This window comes from Neophocaena asiaeorientalis, unplaced genomic scaffold, assembly GCF_003031525.2.
Source record: "Neophocaena asiaeorientalis asiaeorientalis breed wild unplaced genomic scaffold, Neophocaena_asiaeorientalis_V1.1 scaffold123, whole genome shotgun sequence".
Lineage (NCBI taxonomy): Eukaryota > Metazoa > Chordata > Mammalia > Artiodactyla > Phocoenidae > Neophocaena > Neophocaena asiaeorientalis.
In genome coordinates this window covers 11,651,214-11,676,986 of record NW_020173666.1, presented here as the reverse complement: position 1 = coordinate 11,676,986, position 25,773 = coordinate 11,651,214, and the positions used below count along the sequence as shown (strand labels likewise).

Sequence of the window (25,773 nt, the reverse complement as noted above, 5' to 3'; positions counted from 1 at the left end):
TTATCACCAGGAAAATCTGATGGGCTTTTATTGAAATCTGAGTGGCATTAATACGAGGGCAGTAGCCGGGACCTGAATGCAAGGACTGGCTTATAGCTCATTCTGTATCAGCTGTTATAAGATTTTATCTTTAGCACTGAGGAAAAGAAAATTAAGGATGCCAGTGTAGAACAAGTGGATACTATTTATAACTACACTATAATGAAAAAAAAATGCCCATCTATCATGATCCTATACTCTTCTCTCTTTAGTCAACATAGACTGGTTAAAATGAATGAGAATCTTGAGTAAGTTGGCTATTATAAATCTATCTATCTGTCTATAAATTTCAGAAGTTTTAAAATATATATTGGCAGTAACCATTTGGAAACTATAAGGGGGTAAAATCCCATTTACAACGGAAAAAATAATCACAAAATTCTAGGAATTAACCCAAAAAAAGGTAGGTAGGTCTCATATGAAGACAACTATAAAACAATATAGAGAATTTAAGGGGATTTTGAAAAACATGGAGAAACATTCTCTATCCTAGAGCGGAAGATCCTGTATTTTAAATACATCAGTTCTTCCTACATGACTTTATGTATCTATTACAGTGCTAATCAAAGTCCCAGTATGATTTGGGGAAATTTTGACAACGTGGAAAAAAATGATTCTAAGCTTCATCTGGAAGAATACACAGGTGACAATATTTGCAAAAGTAAAATAATGAGGGGAAATAATTGTCCTGGGTGGGGGACAAATGAACCATCGAAACAAAATAGAACAATCCCGAATAAATGCAAATTCTCTGGTTCTGTATTTGATAAACATGGAATTTCAAATCAGTAGGGGAAGCTTGGATTATCCAATAAATGGAATTAGGGTAAACAGTTAATCTTTTAGGGGGAAAAAATCTAAAGTTGGAGCCATACCTCAAATCTTATACCAAAGATTTAAATGTAAAAAATAAAAAGGTACAGAACTAGAAAAATATACATAAACTTAAGATTTGGGGGTTGGGGAAGCCTTTTCTAAATATATGACAAGGCAGCATACATAAAGAAAAGATGGATAGTTCTGAATAGGTAATATTTTTAAACCTGTATGTCAAAATTCGAGCCCTGGTCCAGGAAGATCCCACATGCCGCAGAGCAACTAAGCCCGTGTGCCACAACTACTGAGCCTGTAAGAAAAGCCCAGCCTGGCCCCAAAAAAAAAAAAAAAAAAAAACTATTTTTTTTATGCTTTTCAAAGTTTCTGCAATCAACATATATCACTTTGTAAAGAACAAAAATGTTACTTTTAAAACAGAGTTGGGAAAGAGGCATAAAACATTTGTAAAGGGGTTGAGATGGCTTTGGCTCCCTTTCATAAACTGAGATGTTGATGGAATTATGGATGTTGCTGCTTTGAAAAAGTTATGAATTCATAGGTTTCATCAATAATTTTTAAAGGATGTCCTTTCTACCTCTCCTAAAGACGGGTTGTAAGACATTTTTCAGATTTTTTTCATTCCTGAAACTCTATGAGAATGAGGTTATTTGACTCATCAGGGGCCACTGCAGCTCTTAGAATTTTAATTCTCCCCCTGGTCTCTGGCAGCAGACTGCTATATGGGGCCAAGTCACAAAATTAGCTCAGTTAGCACAGATTATCTCAGTGTAACAGTTATCTCTAGGAAAAGTGCTTTTCATGCTACTGGGCATTGCATTCTTTCATCTGCCAAAATAATTGTCCAGATTTGCGCCGTGAGGAAGCAAGGGGAAAAGTGCTTTTTCCTGGGAGTCAGGAGACCAAGTTATATTGTCCACGCCCTGCCATCCCCAAGCGGCTTAGCTTCCCTAGGTTACCCAGATCTGTATAACGGGGCTGGAGAGATGACCAGTGAGGTTCCTAACTGTTTTGAGGTGTAGGGCTCAAAGTTGTTCCCCAACTTTCTGATTCCACTTTGCTTTGTGCTGACATGTGTGTGACCGCGTTTGAATAACACTGAATAACTTGCCTGTGTTCTCCATGAACACATTTTCTGTATTTCTGCTTTAGTCCCAGAAGCGGATGGTAAATGGGTTGAAGGCACACTGTAGGTAAGCACTTAATAAATGCTTGTTAACCTGAATCTAGCCCACCATGAAACCAATAACCTCAATGCAACACCTTTCCACTTACAGCAATTAAAATAAAACTATTCAACTACTCTTTCTCTGGGTTGCATCCTTGAGGACATGACGTGATCCCTTTACCAGTAGGAGCAGCACCAAGAGCTCGCCCACAGAGCGCCAGCATCTCGCTTCTGCTTGGCCTCGATGAGCCCAGAGCAGCCCTCAAAGGCCCATACCTACGAGCTCTCCAGAGCCAGGTCTGAAAAAAGGCCAAGCCCACGGCAAGTCAGGCAAGAAGATTGCCCCTAAGATTGGCAGTAGTGATTTTGCCCCTAAGATTGGCAGTAATGATTTTGCCCTTACTGGTGCTCAATGGTACTTTAATAAAGGACTGTAAATACCGTGAAATAAAAACGTGTAAGAGTGGAACAGAATTCAGGCAAATTAGCTATGAGCAAGCACCTTGTGATCAATGGTAGCATAGTCTAGATTTTGACAAAACGAAAACAAACACTGTCATTTTTCTGTGTGTTCTCTCCAGTGCTTACAAGGTGACTTGCAGCGAAAGTCAACAGCTCACTAAACGTCTGTTGGATTGGATTGGATGAGAAGGAAATTGAGCATCCAGTTTTAAAGATTAGCACGTAATGGTCACCAGCTTGTATATATTTTGAAAAATACATACGCATAATATAAAAGACAATTCTTAAAGGCCTACAGTTCTCTCTCCAGCCACAGACACATCAATACCTCTGAATATGGCTATGTTTTTTTTCTCCCTTCTAGCAAATCAAGTGACTCGCTCAGGTCCCAAGCTTGGTTGGCATGAAGAGTGAGTTAGAATCTGACTCTATGCCTTTTGCCTCTGATTATCCAAGGGAAGCCCAGCCCCCACTAGCCGACAGTCAGCTGAGGCCAGCTGAGACCACCGCAAAAGAACAGTTTTAACTGTCAAGAATGTGATGTTTGATTTTTATTTTTTAAATTATCTGGTCAGCGGGGTAGCAGTTTCTCAATTCTTTTGTCAATTAGAAAAAAATATGACTGAGAAATTCTTCGAGGTTCCAGCCCAGTTTCATCCCTGCAAGGGCCCTGATAGTCTCAGAGAGAAGCACAGCGGGCTTTTCTGTTCAGTGGCCTTGAGCTGACCTGCACACTAACGACTTCTCCGCTGGACAGAGCTGCTCAGAAGGGCCCCTCAGGGGTAACTGGACGCCTGAAGCCCCTTAGCCAACCAGAGTACCTTGTGTTTCACTTTTATTCAGGCTTCTAGAAAAGTCCCAGTATTGCGGCACAGCCCCACAAACTGGACTAGCCCAGAAGTTGGGCTTTCAGAGGCCCTCAGCTGCTTGTTTTTGAAACAGAGTGGGTGACCGGTGGTAGACAATCCCCCCATCTGCTGCCCATGCCCCTCCCTGGCATCTGGGCCACAGCATCGGGCTGAGCCTCTGTTCTTCCTCAGCACTCAGTTCTGGACAGGCCGGCCAGGCTGCCCCTGCTGGCTGAAGGCAGGTCCAACCCACACTCCCATCTTTTTTTGCATCCAATGGAAAGAAATGAATTGCCAAATTCGTTCTGGACATGTACAGTGTTAATAGATGGAGCTGCCTGGCCTGGGCAATTCCTTACTGGGTGTCTGTCTTATAAGCGTCTCTCAAGAACCAGGAACTGGACATAAGGCAAGAGCACATGCTCTCCCTTTACACAGAAGAAATTCTGCTGGGGGGCGGGGACACGCCCACCCACATGGTCAGAGCAGGGCAATGCAAGAACCTGCCACTCATGGGTGATCTCATGTCACCCAGACCTGCCCTGGCTCCTCTTCCAGTTTGGAGTCAGGGATGAGGCTGGTTCTTTCCCAGCCCAGGCTGAGCTGGGGGAGGGTATTCCCAGGAAGTACTCCCAGATGCTGCCGCGTTGTTCCTTGGGGGGCAGGGGTTCCTCCATCCAGGCCTGGGTCAGCTCTCTGCCTTCCCCTCTAGACTCCAGGCAGGTAGCCGGGGCGAGGACTCTGCGCTATCCTCCTAGCAATCCCAGGGTCTAGCCCAGCACTTTGACACCTGGGAGACACTCAGTGGTCTTCGTAGAGCTAGTGGGTCCTGAGACCATGTTTCCTTATATCCGAGTGGTCCAGGCGTCTGCCTGCCTGCCTCATTCTCTTTCACCTCCTGGGCAGCCACCTGCCAGGAATGGAGGAGCTCCTGAGGCGAGCTCAGCCCTTATCCTGACTTGAGGAGTGTGGTGTGTATGAGGAGGTGGGAGCGGGCAGGAGACAACGGATGGGGTTCTCACTTGATGGCCTCCTAGCTGATATGACCTCCATCCTCTGAGGGGGCATCAAATCCCCAGAGCTGTCTGAGCCTCACACGTGTAAGATGCTCTATGTGTGTTGATGAAAGGCAATGAATCTCAAGTATTACTGTGGAAAAGGTTCACCTGGGGAATGTGCTAGAAGCAGACTCCCAGGCCATAATCTCCTAGATGCTCTGATCCTTGGGTTCAGGATGAGCCCTGTCAATCTGCATTTCAACGAGCAGCTTAGGTGACTGACCCAGGGGCTCAGCAGACCTCGCGGGGGCAGACAGCAGCTCAAAGACTCCTCTCCTGCTGTGTATGAGCAGAACAGCTTCCACGGACCCTCTCAGGGGAGCCCCCAGCCCACGTCTCTCTAGAGACACTGCATGGAGAGCCTTAGCAGCAGCTGCTGCTGGACCCCCGCCCCCCAGGCCCCTAACAGAAAAGCGGGAGCCAGTGCAGTGTGGGCGAAGGCGGGCCTCTCCCTGGAAGAGCTGCCGGCCGGGCAGTTAGGGGTCGGGCCTGGGAGCTGTGCTGGCCCTTCTCACAGCTCTCAGGGTGAGGGGAGCCTGGACCCCGCTTCCTTCCCTCGCTGCCCAGACCTCAGGTCTCAGCATCAGTGGTGGATCCGCAGGCTCTTTGGTGTGCCCCGCCGCACGATTCAGTCTGCAGGTGCGTCATCTGAGGGCCCACGCACCTCTTTTGGACCCCTTCAGACTGAACCTTCTATCCCTTCCCAGCGAAAAGTCCTCTGAGCTGAGGAACTGAGACTATTTTGTTTGGTAAATTATAAGCACCCAGGTTTTTCTCACTTAACCCACAAAACCCTCAGGCGCTAAGAGAAATTCCAAGAACCTCTATACATGAAGCATTTACATTATGCATTTACATTTATGCTTTTATGTCCAACTCAACAGTTCGAGAGCTGTGTGTAAGAGCACCTACACTGTGCCAGGTGCATGTGTATGGTTTACGTCCCTTAGATTATAAACCGAGGGTAGCTGCTTGGTCATCTGTGTCCCCTATGGTTTTCCTAGTGTAGGATAGTGGGTCTCACATTTGAGACTTTAAGACCTTCATCTGCCTTGTGGGGAACCCAACTGGTGAGTCCGAATGTCCAGGGGAAGGCGTTCACGTGTGTACAAATACATTTTATTATCAAAAAGGAAGACAGAGAATAAAGAAATAGCATGTAAAATTGTAAAACCTCTATGGAAATTCTAATCTAAACCCTTAGCCCAGCCAAGTCCCGGCTCGGCAGGTACCGATGAAAACTCAGGTAGTAAAGCCTTCAGGACTTTCTCCACCCCCCTTCCATCCGTGCCATGCTTCTCGTACGCACAGGCATGTTGTTGTGAGAAGCAGAGCAAACATCAATTCAGGAGCTCAGGAGCAGCTGCAAGACAGAACGGACTCCGAAGCCATTTCCTATAAGGGACCATCCTCACAGCAGGCGGCTAACACACCCAAGGCCCCGAGGACCCGGCCCACCCGAATGTCTTCCTGCTGTGCGCATTCAAGTGCCGGCCATTTTTCAGCTTTCCTTTCTCATGGGTTTTGATTCTAAACCTGTCATTATAGCCTTGTTCAGTTTCTTACTTCGTATGTTCTAGCGGATCTGCAATTAGACGCAGTATCCAACACAAAGCTTCATGTTATGCTTGTATACGCAGCTGGCTGTTCTCACAGGCTCTCCGGTCAATGCATCTTTTCCTCATAATGCTTCTGTGAGTCAGGCAAGGCCACTGGGTCTCGTTCCCGGATGAGGAAATGAAGCCCCAACAGAAGATCCGTGATTTGCCAAGGTCAGGCAACTAGTCTTAGTAAATGTTTGTTCAACTAGTCTTAGTAAATGTTGCAAGAACACCGACTAGAGTTTATGTGATGACATTTATTTTTTTTTTCTGATTATAAAAGTAATATATGCTCATCATAGAGAATTTGGAATATCAGAAATACATGAAGAAAAAAATGAAAACTTAATTAAAAATTTGTGGTCAATCCAACGGCAGATATGTTTACATATCTTTCCAGTCATTTTGCTATGCGTACGTACATATTAACATTACAGGGGACATACAATTTTATATTTTGCATATTTTAATTTGACATTGTATCAAGATCATTTTCATAAGTCATTATATATTTTTGAAATCAATGTTTTAATGACTTCATAAAAGTCATCATAGAAGCATTACAATAATTCATTTATCCATTTTGCTACTATTGTACATTTAAGGTGCTCCTAATTCTTTACACTGGTATAAATAACACTACAATGAGCATCTTCATATTTATTTTTCAAGTAAGGTTTAAATTTTGCTCACTGAAACTCCGTGAAGTGGGTCCTAGTTCAATTGCCTTTCAGATTGGGTTTCTTCCATCCTCTTACTATTTTGAATTTATTTATTTATTTATTTATTTTTGGCTGTGTTGGGGCTTCGTTTCTGTGCGAGGGCTTTCTCTAGTTGTGGCAAGCGGGGGCCATTCTTCATCTCGGTGTGCGAGCCACTCACTATCGTGGCCTCTCTTGTTGCGGAGCACAGGCTCCAGACGCGCAGGCTCAGTAGTTGTGGCTCATGGGCCTAGTTGCTCTGCGGCATGTGGTATCCTCCCAGATCAGGACTCGAACCCGTGTCCCCTGCATTGGCAGGCAGATTCTCAAGCACTGCGCCACCAGGGAAGCCCCCCATCATCTTACTATTTTGGTTCGCACACTCAACTCTAAAACTTTTTACAATGTGGAAAGACACCTCCCTGTGCTCCTCCTACGAATTCCAGGCCTTTAAAAACTTTTCTTCCAGACTCTTTTCCAGGCAAAACTTTTATAGCCAGTATGCTACCAAACAGTATTCATGACAACCTGGACCTTGACATGAGGGAACACAAAAGAGTGAAATAAGTGGTTTGAATATGACTTTAACTGAAAAATGAGAAGTGTCCAGGAAACACCAACAGCACTTTTCTTCCAAGAAGGTGCCCTCTCTGATGCAGGGGGTCCAGCTCTCTCCGACAGACCAAGGAGAGGCGATCTGTCAGATTCCTCCCCCCAGCACAGGCAGGAATGGCTGCCAAAGCAGCTCGGAATTCAGTGGCCAGTCGCAGCCACAGAAAGAGCTAAGTGGCTGAGTGGGGCTTTCAGTGCTCTTTCTGGGGAGCGAAGCTGTCTTGGCGAAGAGAGCCTCCAAGGGCAAGGCAGCCAACCTCGCCGCATCAGCTGCTCTACACCAACAGCCACTGCACACCTGCTTCAGGAGGTGGCCGGACAGCCAGGTGCCGGGGCTGAAACCCACGTGTTGTTTTTGACGGCCAACTGCGTCCCGTGAATCACCTCTGCAATCTGCTTCTGTAATCGTCATCAGACTCTCTGTGTCCATAATTGCCAAAACGTGCAAATAGTTATTAAAATACTGATGAAAGAAAACCGACAACCATTTATCATCCTGGAAGAGCAGTTGTTCACTGCTTCGATCTCGGGAGAGCTTCGTGGGAAGCCCGAAAACCTCTCAATCATCACACTCTAGGTTTTGAGCTGTAATAATTCTGAAGTATGATTAGACTCAGAAGTGCTCACTCTCCTTTCTCTCGGAGAGCCGGAGGGGAAATCCAGCCTCTGGAGGCTGGGAGCTGGGCCGCCCTCCCTGCAGGTCACATTTCCAGATGTTCTCTCCTGTAGCAAGCTCCTGCCTCTCTGTGCGTTTGGCCAGGAAAGAAAAAGGAGCCTCCAGCAGGGAAGAGAAATCCCCATTCCACATTCTTTGAACTCTGTTATATTGTTTTATACCCCCAGAGTTCACTTGGTGATTTTTGCAAAATGTCAACCCAATAATTATTATTTTAGCATTGACGCCCTTAGAACCACCCTGTGCGCTGTCAAGTGGAAAAATGGAATCGGAAGGACCTGAAATGAGGATCTCAGGCAGAAGAAATAAAACCAAAGACACAATTCGGAGTCTTTCATTGCTTTAGTTTGAAAACCATCTTTCTTTATGGATGGGCTGTTGCCTTTCTTATATTTGAAATTCCTTCTCACAAACTTGCGTTCCATTTTGGCCCCGAAGTTATTAGTTTTGTTTTTCTCTGAAGTTAGTAACGGCTGGATGTCAGCCCTCTGGATGGGCTGCTCTTGTCACTAAATAGCCCATCTGGGGCTCTCAAGGTGATGGATGGTTCGTAAACTCTTTCCCTCTGGCAATGCAAACTAGATGAGGTGGGAAATGAACCACAGACCTGCATTCTTATCCACAGGCATCAGTCAAATGGGAACCAGGGTGATGTGGGTGTCACCAAGCTCAGAGTAATTACCAGCCTTTTTCTGGAAAGGCAGCCTTGCAGTTGGGGAATTTGCACCTCTGCTGTACAGCACGGTGGCCTCTGCCACTGTGGCTCTTAAGCACTAACAATGTGGCTTTTCTCACTGAGATGTGTAAAGTACACACTTGATTGGAAAGATTTAGTAAGAAGGCAAGAATGTAAAACATCTCAATGCTCTCTAAATATTGATTACATGTTCAAACGATAATACTGTGAAGAACTGGCTGAAATACAATATCTTATTAAAATTAATCTCACCCGTTTCTTTTTACTACTATAAAGTGGCTACCAGAAAAATTTAAATGACACGTGTGGCTTGCATTTGCAGCTCAGAGTATATTTCTATTGGACAGCGCTGGTTTAGGCAGTTAAAACATTCATTGGAAATCAGTGAAAAAGCTCTATTTACATTATTTATTAGGGTGGCGATGGGGAGGGCAGTTCCTGATACTCTGCCCAGGTTTGCACAGCACGAGGCTTCACGCTGGTGCGTTGCCTTCAGTCTGTATGCCCTCAGAGTCATCTGTTGTTCGCGCTTTTCTCAGCGGTGAGGGAATGAAATTGGGAAGTTTGCGGATGGAGGTGTGCCCAGCTCACAAGAGGCACCACAAACCCTTTAAGTGTCTGGATGCTGAAGTTATTTTTAGAGCTAAATTCACAAATAAGAACAAAGTCCCGCCCTTAGAATAAAAATTTGCTTTTATCTCATTCTTCAACCTAACACGATACTGGACAACATCTAACCACGCACCGCCACCAAATGTGAAAATCAGCTGTTCAGCCCTGATGCTCAATTTCTGTCCATTTAGATAGAGACTGTTATGTACTGGATGACCCACTGGAGAAAAAAATCCCAACATGGCAAAAAATCACGTTTCATTACTCTCTTATCAGAGTGGCACCGACGAACTGTAACGGCGCCACGGTTCTCTCTCCCAGAGCCCCTGTCCCGAGCAGACCCTCATCCCGTTACTGCCATCGATGGTGTCCTCGCGTTGGTTTGGCTCCAACTTCTTCCTCTCCAGCTGACCTCATCACCGTTAGGGCATCTCCCTCTGCTGGACTAGGCCTCACGTGTAGAGCATCTCGTTTAACTGTTCCAATAACCCGCGAGACAGGTTCCAGAGACGTGGGCCCCCAGGCTGGAGGGCTGAGCAAGGGGCCTAGATCACAGCCGTGAATGGAGGAGCCAGGGTCCAGGCCCACGGCCTTTCCACCACGTGGCCTGTCTCATGGAGCCATCCCTCCACACCCAAGTTCCCCGACACAGGCCCAGCCTCATCTCCAATTCCAGCCTCCTTCTCCCCCCAACCTTCCTTCTAGTTACCCCCGCCTCTTGCTGGCTTCACCATCAGAGTCCAAATTCTTCTTCAGCTCACCTGGAACCTACCTGGGACCCACCTTAGCCCGCCCGCACTCCGTGGCAGCCTTGTCTGCCCATCACCCTCCCCCCAGCCCAGGCCTCACCTGTCCTCTCCTGCTCAAAGCCCCGGCTCCAAGGTTCACCTTACTCTCCCTGTCCCGATTCCTGGGCTAATGGACCTGAGCTATCCGCTCGACTCTGCTTCCCTTGCTTTCCTCTACAATCTGAGCATCTATGTGACCCTTCCAACAAATTCCTGACGTTTCTGAAAACTAGGGTAGGGTTTTTTATTCCTTTCAAACCTTGCTTGACCACCTGGGTTCCAGACCCATTCCTGCTGCCTGGTGAGAACTCCATCACCCAGGAACCACCTGGACTAACCCCTGTCCCAGTGCCATGGGTGAGAGCATGGGCTTGGCGACCGGACGGGGCATAAACTGGGGCTCTGCTATTTACCGGCTGAGATTTTTGGAAGTTACTCATCCTTTCCATGCCTCAGTTTCTCCAGCTGTAAAGTAGGGACGGTAATAGCAGCTGGTCCTAGGGCTGCTGAGAGGATTAAATTAACATCAATAAGACAGTGCTCGGTGCGCAGTATATGCTATCAAGCCTGAGTCATTCTCATTCCTTCCTGGTTCTATTTTCTTGCCTTTTGAAACCTGTATTGAGCAGCTATTACCCACCACAAACACCAGCCAGATTCATTCATTATTGCCCCTTACTCTTACGTACCACCCATGCTGGCCAAAGAAATCTTGTCTGGGTTCCTATATGCCCTTTTCAGTCACTACTTTCTAAAATGTCTCCCTTCTCCTATTCTCTGCCCACCTCCACCCCAGGGACCATGGACTCAGGCAATTCTTATCCTCTTGTCTTTTGAGATCCAGCTCAGATCTGCCCTTAATGATGTTCCTTTGTTTGCTTGTTTGTTTTAAAAAGCCTTCTTGGCCATCAGGCAAGCTGAGGACAAGAGGCCTCAGGAGAAACCAAACCAGCCGACACATTGATCTGGGACTTCCAGCCTCCAGAACTGCGAGAAAATAAATTTCTGTTGTTTAAAAAAAGAAGCCTCGGTGTTTTCACTCTGTATGCTAGCCTCCAGCTAGATTTTTGATTCTTCTATAGTTCTTAAGATAGTGTGTCCTTAAAATAGATTAACTGATAATGATTCATTTTCTAACTAAACAACCAGCCGGGAATACTTTTCATTAAGTGTCTGGGATATGTCATCACAAGATAAAAAAGAGTCACATAAATGTTTGAAGCATTCTGTGCTTGTTCGGAGAAAAATGCAGTCGTCTCTCTGTAGTCACCCAGCAAAAGTTTGTCCAACTACAGACAGCTTCCTCTCAACACCGGCCACAATCACACACCCACGTGACCTGTTCTCCACCGCTTTCATTTCTGGGTTCTTTTCTTAGAATTTGACGTTTTTGTTGGTATTCATGGGATTAATATCATATATGACAGCAAAACCTTCTCATCCGTATCTAAGAGAAAAATGTGTCCTTCTTTTTTCTAGAATGGCAGACGCGATGAGGAAGGTGCCTCAGTGCTAAAATTGATGTAGAGCGGATTAAGGCACAGGTGAACAGCATGCAGGGAAATGTAACACCCAGCCACTGTCTCCTGGTCTGAAAAGATGGTAACAGGGAAGAAAAGACTATCACTCGCACCTCGGTCGGAAGCACCTGTAACTGGATGGGGGTTTATACAGAGCACAAGTGAGCGAGCCCTTAACCTACTCCTGCCCAGGTGAGGAAGCTGAGGAAAGCAGGCAACCACATGTCTTGTGTAGCTGCTCTTAATAACCTCTCTCTGCAGAGCGGTGACCAGGAGAACAGAGGGGCAGCCCTGTCCCAAATGCCCATGCTTCACTCACTGGCTTGAAAAGCCTAGAATCCCAGTCCATCAAAGAGTCATGCATATGCTGTGGAATTTATAATAATAATTAGATAAAAAGTCTTGGCGAGAGTGTTACGTTGTCCTTTTAGATGAGGCTCGTATGACATTCATGTTCAATAAGATGGGCCTGAGCCATGGTGAAACTGCACAAACTAAAAACAAACTAATTGGGACTTCCCCGTGGTCCAGTGGCTCACCTTCCAATGCAGGGAGTGTGGGTTTGATCCCTGGTTGGGGAGCTAAGAGCCCACAGGCCTCGCGGTCAAAACACCGAAAACATAAGACAGGAGCAATACTGTAACGAATTTAATAAAGACTTTACAAATCTTAAAAAAACCCAACTAATTAAGGATCAGAAGCCACCTTTCAAGTGGGCCTCTTCTCCAAGTAATTTCAAACTTCAAATCAACCATATGACATAAGGAGTGTTACCAGGATCCAATCTGAAAGTTCTGGCCTCACTGACACTTGCGATGGCCCAACTCTCGCCCTCCCAAATGAATCCATTATACCTGAGTGAGAGCAGAAGAGCTGCATCTCGTAAAATAATATATGCCCCACGTGTCCTCCTGCTGGGAGCTTTGGCTTTGGAGCAACCCTTGACAACACACACACACACACACACACCACACGGGGAGGACAGTCCCAACAGCGAGACAACAGCTCCAGCTGGCTTTAGATAATCAGCAATCCTTTGATAGGAAGTGAAAGACAAACTTCTCCCATGAGGCACCAGAAGTAAACTTTTCAACAGCCTTCTGCTTGTAGGCGGTACTCAGAGGCTTTGATAACCCTGGGATACTCTCACCCCAGCCCATGGGTGAGCTCGGGAATCTGTGACAACTGTTAAATGACAGCTCCCCAGTCCTGAGGATCCATGCAGAGAGGGCTTAGCTTGGCCATGACCTGTGACACTGGTCCCCAAAGCATAAACACGGCATGCTTCCCTTAGATGAGTCCATACCAGATCATTCAGTCCCCGGGTATTGTTCTTAAATTTCCCATTTGAGTCACTATATTTGTATCTTAGGAAACAGACCACGGGAAAGCAAGCCACCCATTCCCCGACTAATTCCTTTGAGACGCATGAGTTCTGTGGTTGTTCAACTCTCCAGAGATGCTTGACTCTGCCTTCAGGTATGTATTATGGAATACATGACAGGCGGAGGATCTCAAAGGAGGAATCCAGTGGTTATTCAAATGATCTCAAAACAAGATAAACAATACCAAGAACTCTGAGAGATTCCAATAACTATTTAGGTCCAATTCTTTGTTCTGTATGTTCATGTTGTCCAACATGGCAGCCACTAGCCACGTGTATCTACTGAGCAGGTGGAATGTGGCACATCGGAATTGCTATGTGCTGTAAGTGCAAGATACACACTGAAAGGACTTCATACCAAAAACCCCACCAAAATGTAAGGGATTTTGTTGGTACTTTTTTATATTGAATACATGTCGAAATGATACTATTCTGGATATACGGGGCTAAATAAAATATACTATTAAAATTAATTTCACCTATCCCTCTTCACTTTAATGTCACTAGAAAATTTGCAATTACACATGTGGTTTGCATTATATTTCTATTGAACTCAGTATCGCTCCAAGCGTGTTCCATTTAGTTTTGTGAGGGCCACAGGAGTTTTTAGCCTATTTCTGTTCTATTGATTTCTATTGAGTGCAAGGAGTAACCCATCCATTCACTCACTCAAGGACCCCTGGACTTCAAGTTTCTACCCTTAAAGGAAGAGAAAGAGATTTTGTCAAGTACACACTCCAGATTCTGATGGTATGAAGTATGGCATTCATCCACTTCGATTTCTGTTTTCTCTTAGAAAGTGTTAATCTACAGTTTCCAAATAAATGGTCTTCACTTCTGTCCACCTACATAAGCCAACTTTTTCCTACAGGAGCCTTGGAAGATAAATCTGGATACATGAAGAATGTTAGGAATTTTTTCTGTACCAAACATGGTGGGAGGAAGAGCCCCACCATTCTTCCAGATAGAACCACCTCAAGCCTTCCCTGTCCTCTTTCATGTACCTTCCAGCCTCTGAGTGCTAATGCCCCTCACAAGCTTGGACAACACAGCTGATGTTAGTCTACTTATATTCTTAGGCAATGAGTCTTAGCCTCAGAACTTATCTACAAGAAACACAACAGTTGAGCTGTCTCCCACAACTTAGATTTGAGTTTTCTAGGACACAGGAGGGAAGGGAGATATAGCATGCCCCAGCCCCCCCAAACCAGCTGTAAATCCCTACACTGCAGCATTAAACTCCAAAGAAGGAGGAAGAAAGTTCACTTGGAAAACAACAGTGAGTTGGTTGGATTACATCAAAGTTTCAGAGGGTGATTATTATGACACAGTTTCACTGATATCACAGACCCCAAAGGTAACATGTCAATGAAGTTACACATTCACAGAGTATGCGAGTGCATAAATGACACACGGGCATCTGACAGGTGAGGGATAAGGATAAGCAGAGACACTAACGAATGGGCTGCTTGGCAAGAGGCTCTCACTTAAATTGGATTCCTAAATTTAGACTCCAGCCACAAAACGTGCAGGTGTTTGTTACAAAGCAGTATGTGGGATGACTCCCCGGGCTGTTAAAAGAAAAAAAAAAAAGCTCTTCCCAAGAAAACGGCAAGGCAGACCTATTGCTTCTCTGACCACAGCACTCCTTCCTTAAATCATCTCTGCTGCTCAGCGTGGCGGGTAATCCTTTCCTGGACCTGCACCTGCTCGGCCTCTCCCGGCTCCTCCCAGCTGAGCCCCGCCCCACCTCCTTGCCACTCCATTTCCTCTCTCCTCCCAGAGTCCTTTGTTTCCTTTTATTCTTGAGCTGCCTTTCATGCTACTCTACACTTGTCAGAAGAAAATGCCTCCCACTTCCCAGCACAAAGAGCCTGTTCACTCTTCTGATTAACCTTCTCCGGGGGGACTTCTCTCCTGAGAGGCCATTCTCGCCTCCCTCCCCATCCCGCCCAGCGCACACACCGGCGGCAGCGTGACCAGATCCCATTTTGCCCAACAGGCCCTGCCTGGATAAGTGCCTTAGCTTTGACTTCCCTCTAAAACCTACTGACTGGCTGACTCATTCCCTCATTCAGAGAGCTAGTTTCATCATCCTACTTTACCCTCCCAAGCATACCAGTTAAAGTAATAACGATAGTAATATTCCAGCAAGTCATTTAAATATCTCACTTATTTCGCAGCAACTACAGTTTACTTGTTGAATTTACATGGGTGTGCGTATAGCTTTGCATTCTAAAATTATTAACGGAATATGTCACTCCTGTTTCAGTAGCTGACTAGGCTTAATAACCTTCTAAAGCGTTTAGGTTGCCAGATTTTCATGGTCAAGCAAAGGAGGAAGAAGGACTTATTTCTAGAATCACAGAATAACAACACTAGAGCGGATCTTTGCACTTAGTGGATCTATTTTATATGCATCAAAATCAAGGCCCAGAGAAGTTCAAACACTTCTCAGGATTATACAGCGAGTGGAACAGTTGGGATGCAGGCTCAGTCAACTTATTGACAGAGTCGGCACTCATAGCCACATACTTTACTGATGATGAAAACACAGCTGGACTTTGAACTCTGCAAAGCACTAGCTAAAGAGAAAATATTTACTGACACAGTTGTTTTCATAAGTAGTAATAGAGAATGGGAAGCGCCTGCTCAGATTTGCTACAGGAAGTTGTTACGCTGAATGCTCAAAGTAACTGAAGTTGTAGTGCGCCAAACTCCTGAAAATATCATGGTCCCGAGAGCTTAAGAGGAGAGGAAGCAAATACTGACCGCTGGAGAGGACGGTCATAGGTTTGGGCCCCCGTCGCAGGGAGGGAGGTGGAAAGGCTTTAGGGCTGCGCTTCTCAGCTTTCATATGGATCACCTGCATCTGGTTTAAACGACAGGTGCTGATTCAGCAGGTGGGCTGGAGGCTGAGGTCCTGCAGGTCTACTCAGTTCCCAGGTGATTTTTTAAATATTTATTTATTGGCTGCGCTGGGTCTTCGTTGCTGCGTGCAGGCTTTCTCTAGTTGCGGCGAGTGGGGGCTACTCTTTGTTGCGGTGCAGGGGCCACTCGGCTTCTCATTGCGGTGGCTTCTCTTGTTGCAGAGCATGGGCTCTAGGCACACGGGCTTCAGTAGTTGCAGCATTTGGGCTCAGTAGTTGTGGCTCGCGGGCTCTAGAGCGCAGGCTCAGTAGTTGTGGCGCACGGGCTTAGTGCTCTGCACCATGTGGGATCTTCCTGGACCAGGGCTTGAACCCGTGTCCCCTGCATTGGCAGGCGGATTCTTAACCACTAGTACCACCAGGGAAGCCCCTCCCAGGTGATGTTGATGTTGCTTTTTCACGGACCTCACTTTGATTTAGGATTTAGGGATTCAGTTTCAGAAGCAAAAAAGTCAAAGGAGAGGTATAGTACCTGCACGTGGCATCAGGACCCCAGGGCTGGAGTCTCAGGTCTGTCTCAGATTCGCTCTGTGTGAGCACTGGCGGATTTGTACCTGTCTCTCTTTGAGACTTGGTTTACTCATCTGTAAACTAAGGGAGTTGTCCAGGACAGACTCCATGATTGCTGAGGTCCCTTTAAACTGGGACTTCCTATGACTCAGAGCATTGCAATGAACCAGCCTACCTGCAGTCGGGGAGGTGAGCTGAGAAAGCTCTTGTATTGCAGCCAGGAGATCCGTGAGTCAGCAGTCTTCTTAGTGCCCCCAGCTGGGTGAGGATGGGCCTCTAATTTCCATTAACAAGCTCCAGACTCTTGCTCTTTCCTTTGGCCATATTCTTGAACCATGTGGTCCCAATTTTCCCATCCCTTTCATGCCACTTGATCCTTTACTTCCCCTCCTTGCAGCACCTGGCTTCCGCCGTTCCCTTGAAGTTGACATCTTCCTCACCCTGCTTCTTTCATCATCTTTCCCCTTTTTGTGGCCTTGTATATGAGAAATGATTACAATTACAGTACTTTTTATTTTTAAAGTAAATGCATCAGAAACTGGCCTCAGTTCCAGCACACAGTACATTCCCAAAAGTTTGGACTTCTACAGGAAGAAGAAATAACATAGGCTTCAATAAGCATCCTGGATGAAACACACCCATTCTTCCAAATCCTTCAGTAAAACAAAATCTCCAGCTCCTTCCACCCCTCAGAACTAGACCCTTCGGAACCTTGTGGTATTTCCCCAAATACCATAATTCTGAACTGTGACATCTGGTTTCCAGCTCTCCCAGGGTGGGATTTTTTTAAAAAGAGACAATCAGGGAGTTTGACATTCTAAGCAACCACTCTGCATTTCTATAGGAGACTCACTACCCTTCCCTGGCATCAGTACACACTAGATGATTCTGGCATTTTCTCCTAAACAAGGAAATGCCTCTTCTAGAAGGTATTTCAGATATGGTAGGACACCCTGCCCCCGCTTCCCTTAACTCCTTCACAAGCATCAGGGAACATCAGCGAGGCAGCCCCAACAGGGCCGTCAGGTTGTCTGGAGTTTCCCTGTAGTTCTTCTTCTCCACCCACTTGGGCTCAGGATTTGAGAACCAGGCCCGCTAGCCACAGTGTGCTGGACACGGCTCTCTATTTCTGACCGTGGCTACGACAGGGAGACCCAGCCAATGGGCCAGGGAAGTTGGAGGACCAGATGATGCTGACAATCTGGGGCGGGGAGAGAGAATAGAACTTACGGGCAAAGGGAAGTGCTACCTGCTCCAGGGGTCCCAGAAATTTCCCCTTGGGGCAACGAGAGGGTGGGCAGTAGCAGGCAGTGGTTAATAGCACAGGGTGTCATGGCAGACCGACCTGTATTTGACTGCCAGCTCTGGTCAGATGACCTTCAGCAAATCTGAGCACCAGCTTTCTCTTACATAAAATAGGAACATTAATAGCGTCTAAACGTCATGGAATGGCTGTTGTGAGTCTTAAATGAGATCATACATGGAAAGAGGTTAGCATAATGCCGGGCATAAGAGAAGTGTTTAATAAAAATAGCTATTAATACTATTCTACCTTTTCATCATGGACCAATAAACCAATTACTTTACAGGAAAAGGGCAGGGAATATTTTATTTCAGTGGACACAGGTAAATGCTTAAGCTGGTGCATTAAAGAGAAAGTCTAAAAGCTAATGAAGCACATCATAATAATGCTGGAAAGAACAGGGTAGAGAACAGGCAGCGGGGGGCGGGGTGGTGAATGGTAAAGGCAGGAAGGAGTCCCAGAGAGGCAGGTGCAGTTCAACTCTGCACAAAGTTCCTGGTCTAGCAGAATGTTCATGAGGTCCTGAAATGACCACACTGCAAATAAAAATTACACAAAGGATTAACTGGGGTGATTTTGGAGATGAGTAGGGAGGTGCAAATAAGAATAGGAGAAATGGACAGAAAATGTCACCTTCTGAAAGGAAAACTGGCAAAAATCAATCAAATGAACCATCTTTGATGCCTGCCTTTTTTCTTTTCTTCTTGCATATTCAAGTGTGGCTATCTAGTATACAGCATACAACGTGACTGCAAAATGTATGGGAAGAGGTCATCACAGATCAATCACAGCCAATAGACTAGTTATAAGGCAAAAAATAAATGAAGCCATCAATTTTAAAAGCAATTTTATGGTGAATATTACCAGTAGAAATAACTAACACAAAAAGAAGCCAATTATGGCTTAAAAAATTCACACAGTAAAAAATTAAATCACCAGGAAAATTTGTTGTAGTAGAAATAACAGTTCTATAAGAAAATCTGGGACTTCCCTGGCGGTCCAGTGGTTAAGACGCTGCACTTCCAGTGCAGGGGGAGTGGGTTCGATCCCTGGTCAGGGAACTAAGATCCCACATGCTGTGGGATGCAACCAAAAATTGAAAAAAATTGGAAAAAAAAAAAAAGAAAATTCATAATGGCAGCTTTCATAATATTAAAAAAATCAAAAAAAAATCTTAGTTATAAATTTTACACAGAAAAGAAATCACTTCAATAAAAATAATTTTGGTACAATAAAAATGGCAATGAGAAAATATTGGAAATAGTGTAGCTTTACAATAGAGAAAATTAAGGTCTTAAATTCGCTTAAGAATGTTCTCCTCAGAAAGCATTTTCTTCAACAAAACTGAATCAGTGTTATTAAAATTCCAATGAAAATGTTTCTACTCTTAAACATAGAATTAAGATGTCTTTGGGGAGAAAACTAACAAGTCAGATGGGTGGTAAACACATCCTGTTTCCACAGAGCCCTTGCAGGAATTGCACTCTCTGGGACAGTGTAGACCTGAGCTGCTGACAAGGCCAGTGCCTCCGTGGAGGCAGGAAGCTGACTGCCTGCTTCCTAGACGGCTCCTCTAGAGGATACCCAGCCCAAGGACGGCTTTAGGAGGCAATGAAAGAGAAACTCCAGTGTTAGAAATGGTGACTGGTTCCGGGTACTACAAGGAAAATTCCTGGATGATGAGAATTTGACCAAAAGAGTATGGGAGAGAGAGAGAAAGAAGAAGAAAGGAGGAGGGAGGAGAGGAGAGAAGGCGGGGGAGAAGGGCGAGGAGAGGAAGAGGAGGGAGGGGAGAGGGGGTCAGAGCAGAGGGAAGGGAGGCGCAAACATGGGCACTTGTCCAGCAGAGTGGTACTCTAGCCGGCCAGTAAAAGGCTCAGAGTGGAGACAATAATTCTTCAGATTCTGCCATAGCACAGGTGAATTTTTTAAAGGCCACCTGGCTTCCTTTAATCTGATTCCATCCTCACCAAGCAGCCATTAGATCACTTGTTTGGGGTCGGGATTACCGTGACACAGGGAGAGAGCTTCCTAAATAACTAGCCTTGCTTTTGGAGCCCAACAGGCTGAGTGCATATTTCAGCTCACAGTTGCTGTCCCTGTCTTGGCAACCTCAGGATGGGAAGAGATGCATACGAAACAGAAGGAAGGAGGGAGACCCGCCTCTTTCCCCTATTTTGATCCCTGGAAAGGTCTATCCCTAATTGAAATGAAATGCTTGGAGCCCGTGAATGTGGTATCGTAATTTTTTCTAAGCCCAAATCAGTTGCTTAGTATCTGGTCGTCCCCGAGTGAACTGAAAGAACTGAGTTTCCAAAACTAAGAAGTTTCCAAGCAGGACTCCAATGACCCCAGCAGGACCTCCCTGGACTCCTGTTGGCATTCTTGGCTGTCTTTTTAGCTGCAACATGAGTTATTGGGAAGGCTCTTTCAGAAGAAAGAAGTGTAGGGCGTTTCCAGAGACTTGGAACAGACTCTGAGACACACAGCCTCCTCTTCGCCACCCACTCCTCTCCAGAAATCTGAAGACGGGGTAGCTGGTCAGATGCTTGGCAAATCTTCAATCAGCTCCTCAGATGGATGGTTTCAAGTGGCTGTTCTGGGCTTCTACACGCAGAGAAATACAATGGATAATTGGAATCAACAGCCCTAATAATAAAAAGTTTCCAAATCGCATTTTTCATTTTTCCTTCTTTAGAGAGCATGAAATAAATGTGGTAGGATTTCATTGAAACATCGTCTTATTTTCCACAGCCAAGTGATATACAGGAGAACTCCTTATAAAGCATTAGACCAGCTCTGCTGTTTATTTCCATCACAAACCGGGTTGCTTTTTATGAGAATCTGTGTTTATAGAAGGTGAAGAGAGAACCAAGTGGGAAAAGAGGAAAATTTTTCTTAAAAATTTCTACAGTTTACTGAGCTAATCCTGACAAGAACCTCACAGGCTCTGGGTCCTTATTCCCATGTTGAAGTTAAGAACATGGTGGGATGAGGTTTAGAAAGTGGACAACTAGCCTAAAATCCCACAACCAGAGGACAGGAGAGCCTTCTTCCTTCTCCTCCATCCTCCTCCTCTCTCCTTTCCTCTCTTCCTCCTTTTTATTTTGGACAGCTTTATTGTGGTGTAAGTTACATTACGTAACAGTTATCCATTGTAAGTGCACAGTACAATGATTTTAGTAAATGTATTAGATTATGCAAGCATCACCACAATCCATTTGACACCATTTTTATCCCTCCAACAAGTTCTCTCACGTCCATGTGTGGTCAGCCCTCAGTCCTAGCCCCAGCCTGGGCAATCCCTGATTTGCTCTCTTTTCTGAAAGTTTGCCCTTTCTGGACATTTCATATAAATGGAACCACACAGTATTTAGTCTTCTGATTTGGCTTCTTTCAACCTGTGTCAACACTTTGCTCCATTTTACTGCTTAACAGTATTCCATTGTGTGGACTGACCACATACTGTACATCAGTTCACCCACCGATGGACATTTGGGCTGTTTCCAGTTTTTGGTTATTAGGTATAACGCACATACAAGCATGTGTATTTTCACTTCTCTTGGATATATACGGAGGCGTAGAATTGCTGGGTCATATGGTAACTTTAACCTCTTGAGGACTTTTGAGAAGAGTTTTCCAAAGTGGCTGCACCATTTTACGTTCCCACCTGTAACGCATGAGGGTTCCAATTTGTCCACATCCTCATCAACACCGTCCATCTTTCTGGTTGGAGCCATTTTAGTGGGTGTCAAGTGGTACTGCACTATGGTTTTGATTTGCATTTCCCTAACAACTAATGATGTTGAGCATCTTTTCATGTGCTTATTGGCCATTCATATATATGCTTTGAAAAAAATGTTCAATTCTTTGCCCATCTTTTAATTGGGTTGTTTGTCTTATTATTGACTTGTAAGAGATCTTAATATGTTCTAGATACAAGTACGAAATGTTTTATCAGATGTTCGATTTGTGAATATTTTCTCCCAGTCTGTGGTTTGTCTTTTCATTTTCTTAAATGGTATCTTTTGAAGCACAAAAGTTTTTAATTTGATGAAATTCAATTTATCATCTTTTTCTTTTACAGATCACGTTTTTGGTGTCATATCTAAGAACTCTGCCTAACACAAGGTCATGAAAATTTTCTCTATGTTTCCTTCAGAAGTTTTATCATTTTCGCTCTTATACGTAGGTCTGTGATTCATTTAAAATTTGTGTATGGTGTGAGGTAAGGGTTCAAATTCATCTTTCTAATATGGACAACCAGTTTCTTTACTTGCTATGTGTTTTTTCAGATTTTTTATTTCTTCCTGAGTCGTTCTTTTTGGTAATTGTGGCTTTCTAAGAATTTGTTTATTTGTCTAAGTTGTCTAATTTGTAGCATATAGTTAAAATCCTATGGTGATGCCCCTGCTTTTATTCCTGATTTTGGTAATTCACATCTTCTCTCTTTTTCTCTGTCTTTTTTTGGAGTGGAGGGTCAGGGGAGTATAGTCACAGGTTTGTCAATTTTGTTGACCTTATCTAAGGACTAACTTTTGGGCTCACTGATATTCTCTGTTGTTTTCCGTATTCTATTTCATTGATTTCCACTGTCATCTTTAATATCTCCTTACTCCTCCTTGCTTTGAGTTCAGTTTGCTCTTCTTTGTCCAGTTTCTTAAGGTGAAAGTTTCAGTTTCTGGTTTTTTCCATGCTCCACTCCAAATCAAGTCAGCCCCTCAGACATGGATGCTGCTGGTTTTCAGGGCTTGTCCTGTCCAGGTAGAACTTCCTCACCTCTGAACGCAGGTTAGCGATTAGAGCAGCCCCAGGACAGAATGCCACAGCCTCCCACTGTTCTTACCCAGAGTTCGTCAGTTTTTCATGAATAACCACTCCTCAAATTCCAGAGCCATGAAATGATTGTTTCTGACTATTCTGTCTAGGCTCATCATTGCCTTTCAGGGAAGGATGTGCCAGGCTACTACTAATTACTGCCATGCCAAAGCCCTGTCTCTACAGCCCCTTTTCTCTCCTGCACAGGAAACAAAATTTGGTTTTATCCTTTACCCCATCTAGTTCTCTCACAGAATCTGTGTCTCTGGGGGGCGGAGACATGGGGGCAGAGCTGGTTTTTAAAAATTGCTTATGTTGAAAAATACTGCTCTGAGGTTATCAACTTTAAGGAAAAAAGAAAAAACTAAACAAAACAACAAAAAACTTGCACTTCCGTGAATCATTCAACTTCCTCAATGTTAATGATGGAAAGTCTGTGCCTCTTAGAATCTGCATTCATAATAGAGAATTCCAATGGCGCGCTTTATTATCCACTTTGTAAGGAAGGCAAAAAAAACCCCAGTTCCTGATCTTGCCAATTCTGTGGATGCTCCTAGCACTAACAGGGAGGTGGGAGGGAAAATAGGATCACAGCAGGAAAATGCTTAACGGCCAGTGTGGGGAGCTGGGCTGTCTGCACACTGCTTGAGTAGGAGTTTCGAGCTTGTGCCAGTTTGACATGGGCATAGACTACGCAGTTTCTAGAGGCCCCATTCTATTCCTTGAAGGAAACTGGGCCTTCAGGAACAAGAACATCCCTAAAGAACAACGGATGAGACCCAGGAGACCTGGGTTGAAGGCTCTGGCTCTGCCACTTTCTCCCATTTAACCACTTTGGGGCTTTGTTTTCTTATTTGTAAAACGGGTGTAATAATAAAGTCTTCCTCACAAACTTGCTGAGATGTGATCAAATTCAATGACCGTCATGGATGGCCTTTACAGTTTATTAACAAGCTATAAATGTAGGCTTTAGATTATGAAATAATACCCTGTGTTCAAATCTCAATATGTGGTGTCAAAGAGACTGTCTCCCCACTTCCCTACCTCAGGACACAAGGAGGCTGCAGCCCAGCAGACAACTCACACACACTCCCATAATCAACTCCTTTACTGCTCCCCTCCCAGGTGACAGGGATGAAGGATGGAAGCAGATGCTCAGAGAAGGACATGGCTGTGCTTCAGCACTTGGGGAGGTGGACCAGAGCAGATGGTGCCTATCAAGACCCACACTTGTACCTCTTTATACTGTGGAAAGTGGGGGTCTTTCATCTGAGTGGGCTGTGAACGGAAGCCCACTGGGAGAGAACTATTTCTGTCAAATGATTTTTCATGCCTAAACTTCATGTTCACACTGAGTCATCACAGCCCCCTGCCACGCTTGTCAAATTATCACTGTACCACAGCAAAGCTACACATTCACAAAGGGAAACTTTTAAGAGGAAGCTCTCTTTTTAATTAAAAAAAGGACTTTAAGGGTTCTTTGTATGAGGGATTAGGATTGGTTTTAATATCTTTAAAATGGATTGCTGGAAATTTTTAATCCTAGGATTTCCAATATCTAAGGAAAAATAAAGCCATTCATCTCAATATAAACCAGAAATATACATATTTGTTATGCCTTAATAAAGGAAATGCTGGATCCTAGGGTGGATAAATAGGACAGCAGTCTAAGATGTTAACATTTCCAGGTTTACATCATGGAAACCAGAGTTCAGCTATGATGATAATAAAAGGGAATGAAGAGCAGCCACCAGGAACTACAGCTTTCACAACAGAGGCTCCTTCTCGGAGGGGACTCGGACGCTCGGGTTTCAAAGAGCTCGGTGGCAGCGGCCTGCCTGATGGCACCGCCAGCTTGTCTCCAGTGCACCGGTCCCTCAGCCTTACCTCCGACCACTTTCCATCCCACCTCCTACTCAGGTCATCCTCAGGCCAAGTGAATGAAAACTTCGGGACTCCTCCCCGGGGACTTGGCACTGTCCAGCACCCAGCCCCTCCTGCACGGGCTCCTCGTTTGTCCTCCCGCACTGGGGCTGAGCACAGGTGGGCAGTGACCAGAGGCTAAGGGCGGACCTTCAGAATTACCTATTTGCCTTTCCAGGTCGGCGGCTTCATCAGGTGTGGCTCGCGGAAGGACGCCAGGGTCGCTGAAGCTGGTGCGCAGCAGGGTCCCCATCACAAAGAAGAACAGAATGCCACCGACCACGGGGATAGCAGGGGTGATTTTCACTGCTAGATACGGACAGCTGCCAGCAGGTTGGGAAGGCGGTGGGGGAGGGGAGAAAGAAAGGAAATACAATGTCAGTAATCAACAGTGATCACTCTGTATTTTCCAAGAAACTAACGGCTTTTTTGGAGAAGCAAAATTGATTTCCATTAAAAGTTCATCTATGTTTTAAGCATTTACATTTGGGGAGGTCTGCAATTCTCTCTTGCGGACAATTTAACCCCCCTTCTCAGCTACAATAATCCTCTGCTCCCACCGTGGTACTCAGGAAAGACACTGGCAGAAAAATTTAAAAAATCCTGCTTGTACAATCCATGTAAGATGCACAGAGCTTGCACCCTTTGTACTGTAAACACAGCACACGATTTATGTGACTCTCCACCCATCCCTGGAATTGCATAACATAGGACGACACCAGCTTGGAGCTGTCTTCATCACACCCGGCCTTTCCTCCCTGGGTCAGACAACTCAGGGCACGGAACGCAGAGAACCACAAGCCACCCTCAAAAGGCAAGAAATCACTTTTTCAATATTTTGGAGCTAATCTATGCAAAAGAGGTTAATGAGCTATGGAAATGTACTTGCAGGCCGTTTCCGAAGAGGATTAAAAGGATTTAGGCAGCTGGAATATAATAGTCTCATGCTCTTCAAGAAGGCATTTGAGCTACCAACGGATGAACACAGCACATCTCGATTCTATGAAACCCCTTCACTGTCCTGCAGTGAATGAACTGACTCGCAGCAGGGGCTGTGATGAGTCAGGGAGAGATGCCCTTGGGACAGACTGACATCTATGCCAGCTGGCTCCAGGGATCCAGGAACCAGGTTTAAGCACCACCCTGGTCCACTGTCATTGCTCCCTGACTCTGCAGAGGCGGTGAGAGGCAGAGTGAAAATTAGCTTGGTGCCTGGAGCTGGGTGAAGGACGGCCCTGCAATGACTGCGGTCAGTGTATTGTCATCACATTCAGTAACCTCATGGGCAT

At 45.2% G+C, this 25,773-nt stretch overlaps 1 protein-coding gene across 1 annotated transcript in view; it reads right to left on the bottom strand.

Moving 5' to 3' along the window:
* Window positions 1-25,773, bottom strand: part of ZDHHC14 (zDHHC palmitoyltransferase 14) — a 274,480-nt gene that overhangs the window by 80,934 nt on the left and 167,773 nt on the right. The window contains exon 4 of the mRNA XM_024747851.1: window positions 24,647-24,807. Within this exon, the coding sequence (XP_024603619.1) occupies window positions 24,647-24,807 (161 nt within the window). The remainder of the gene's footprint in view (window positions 1-24,646; window positions 24,808-25,773) is intronic.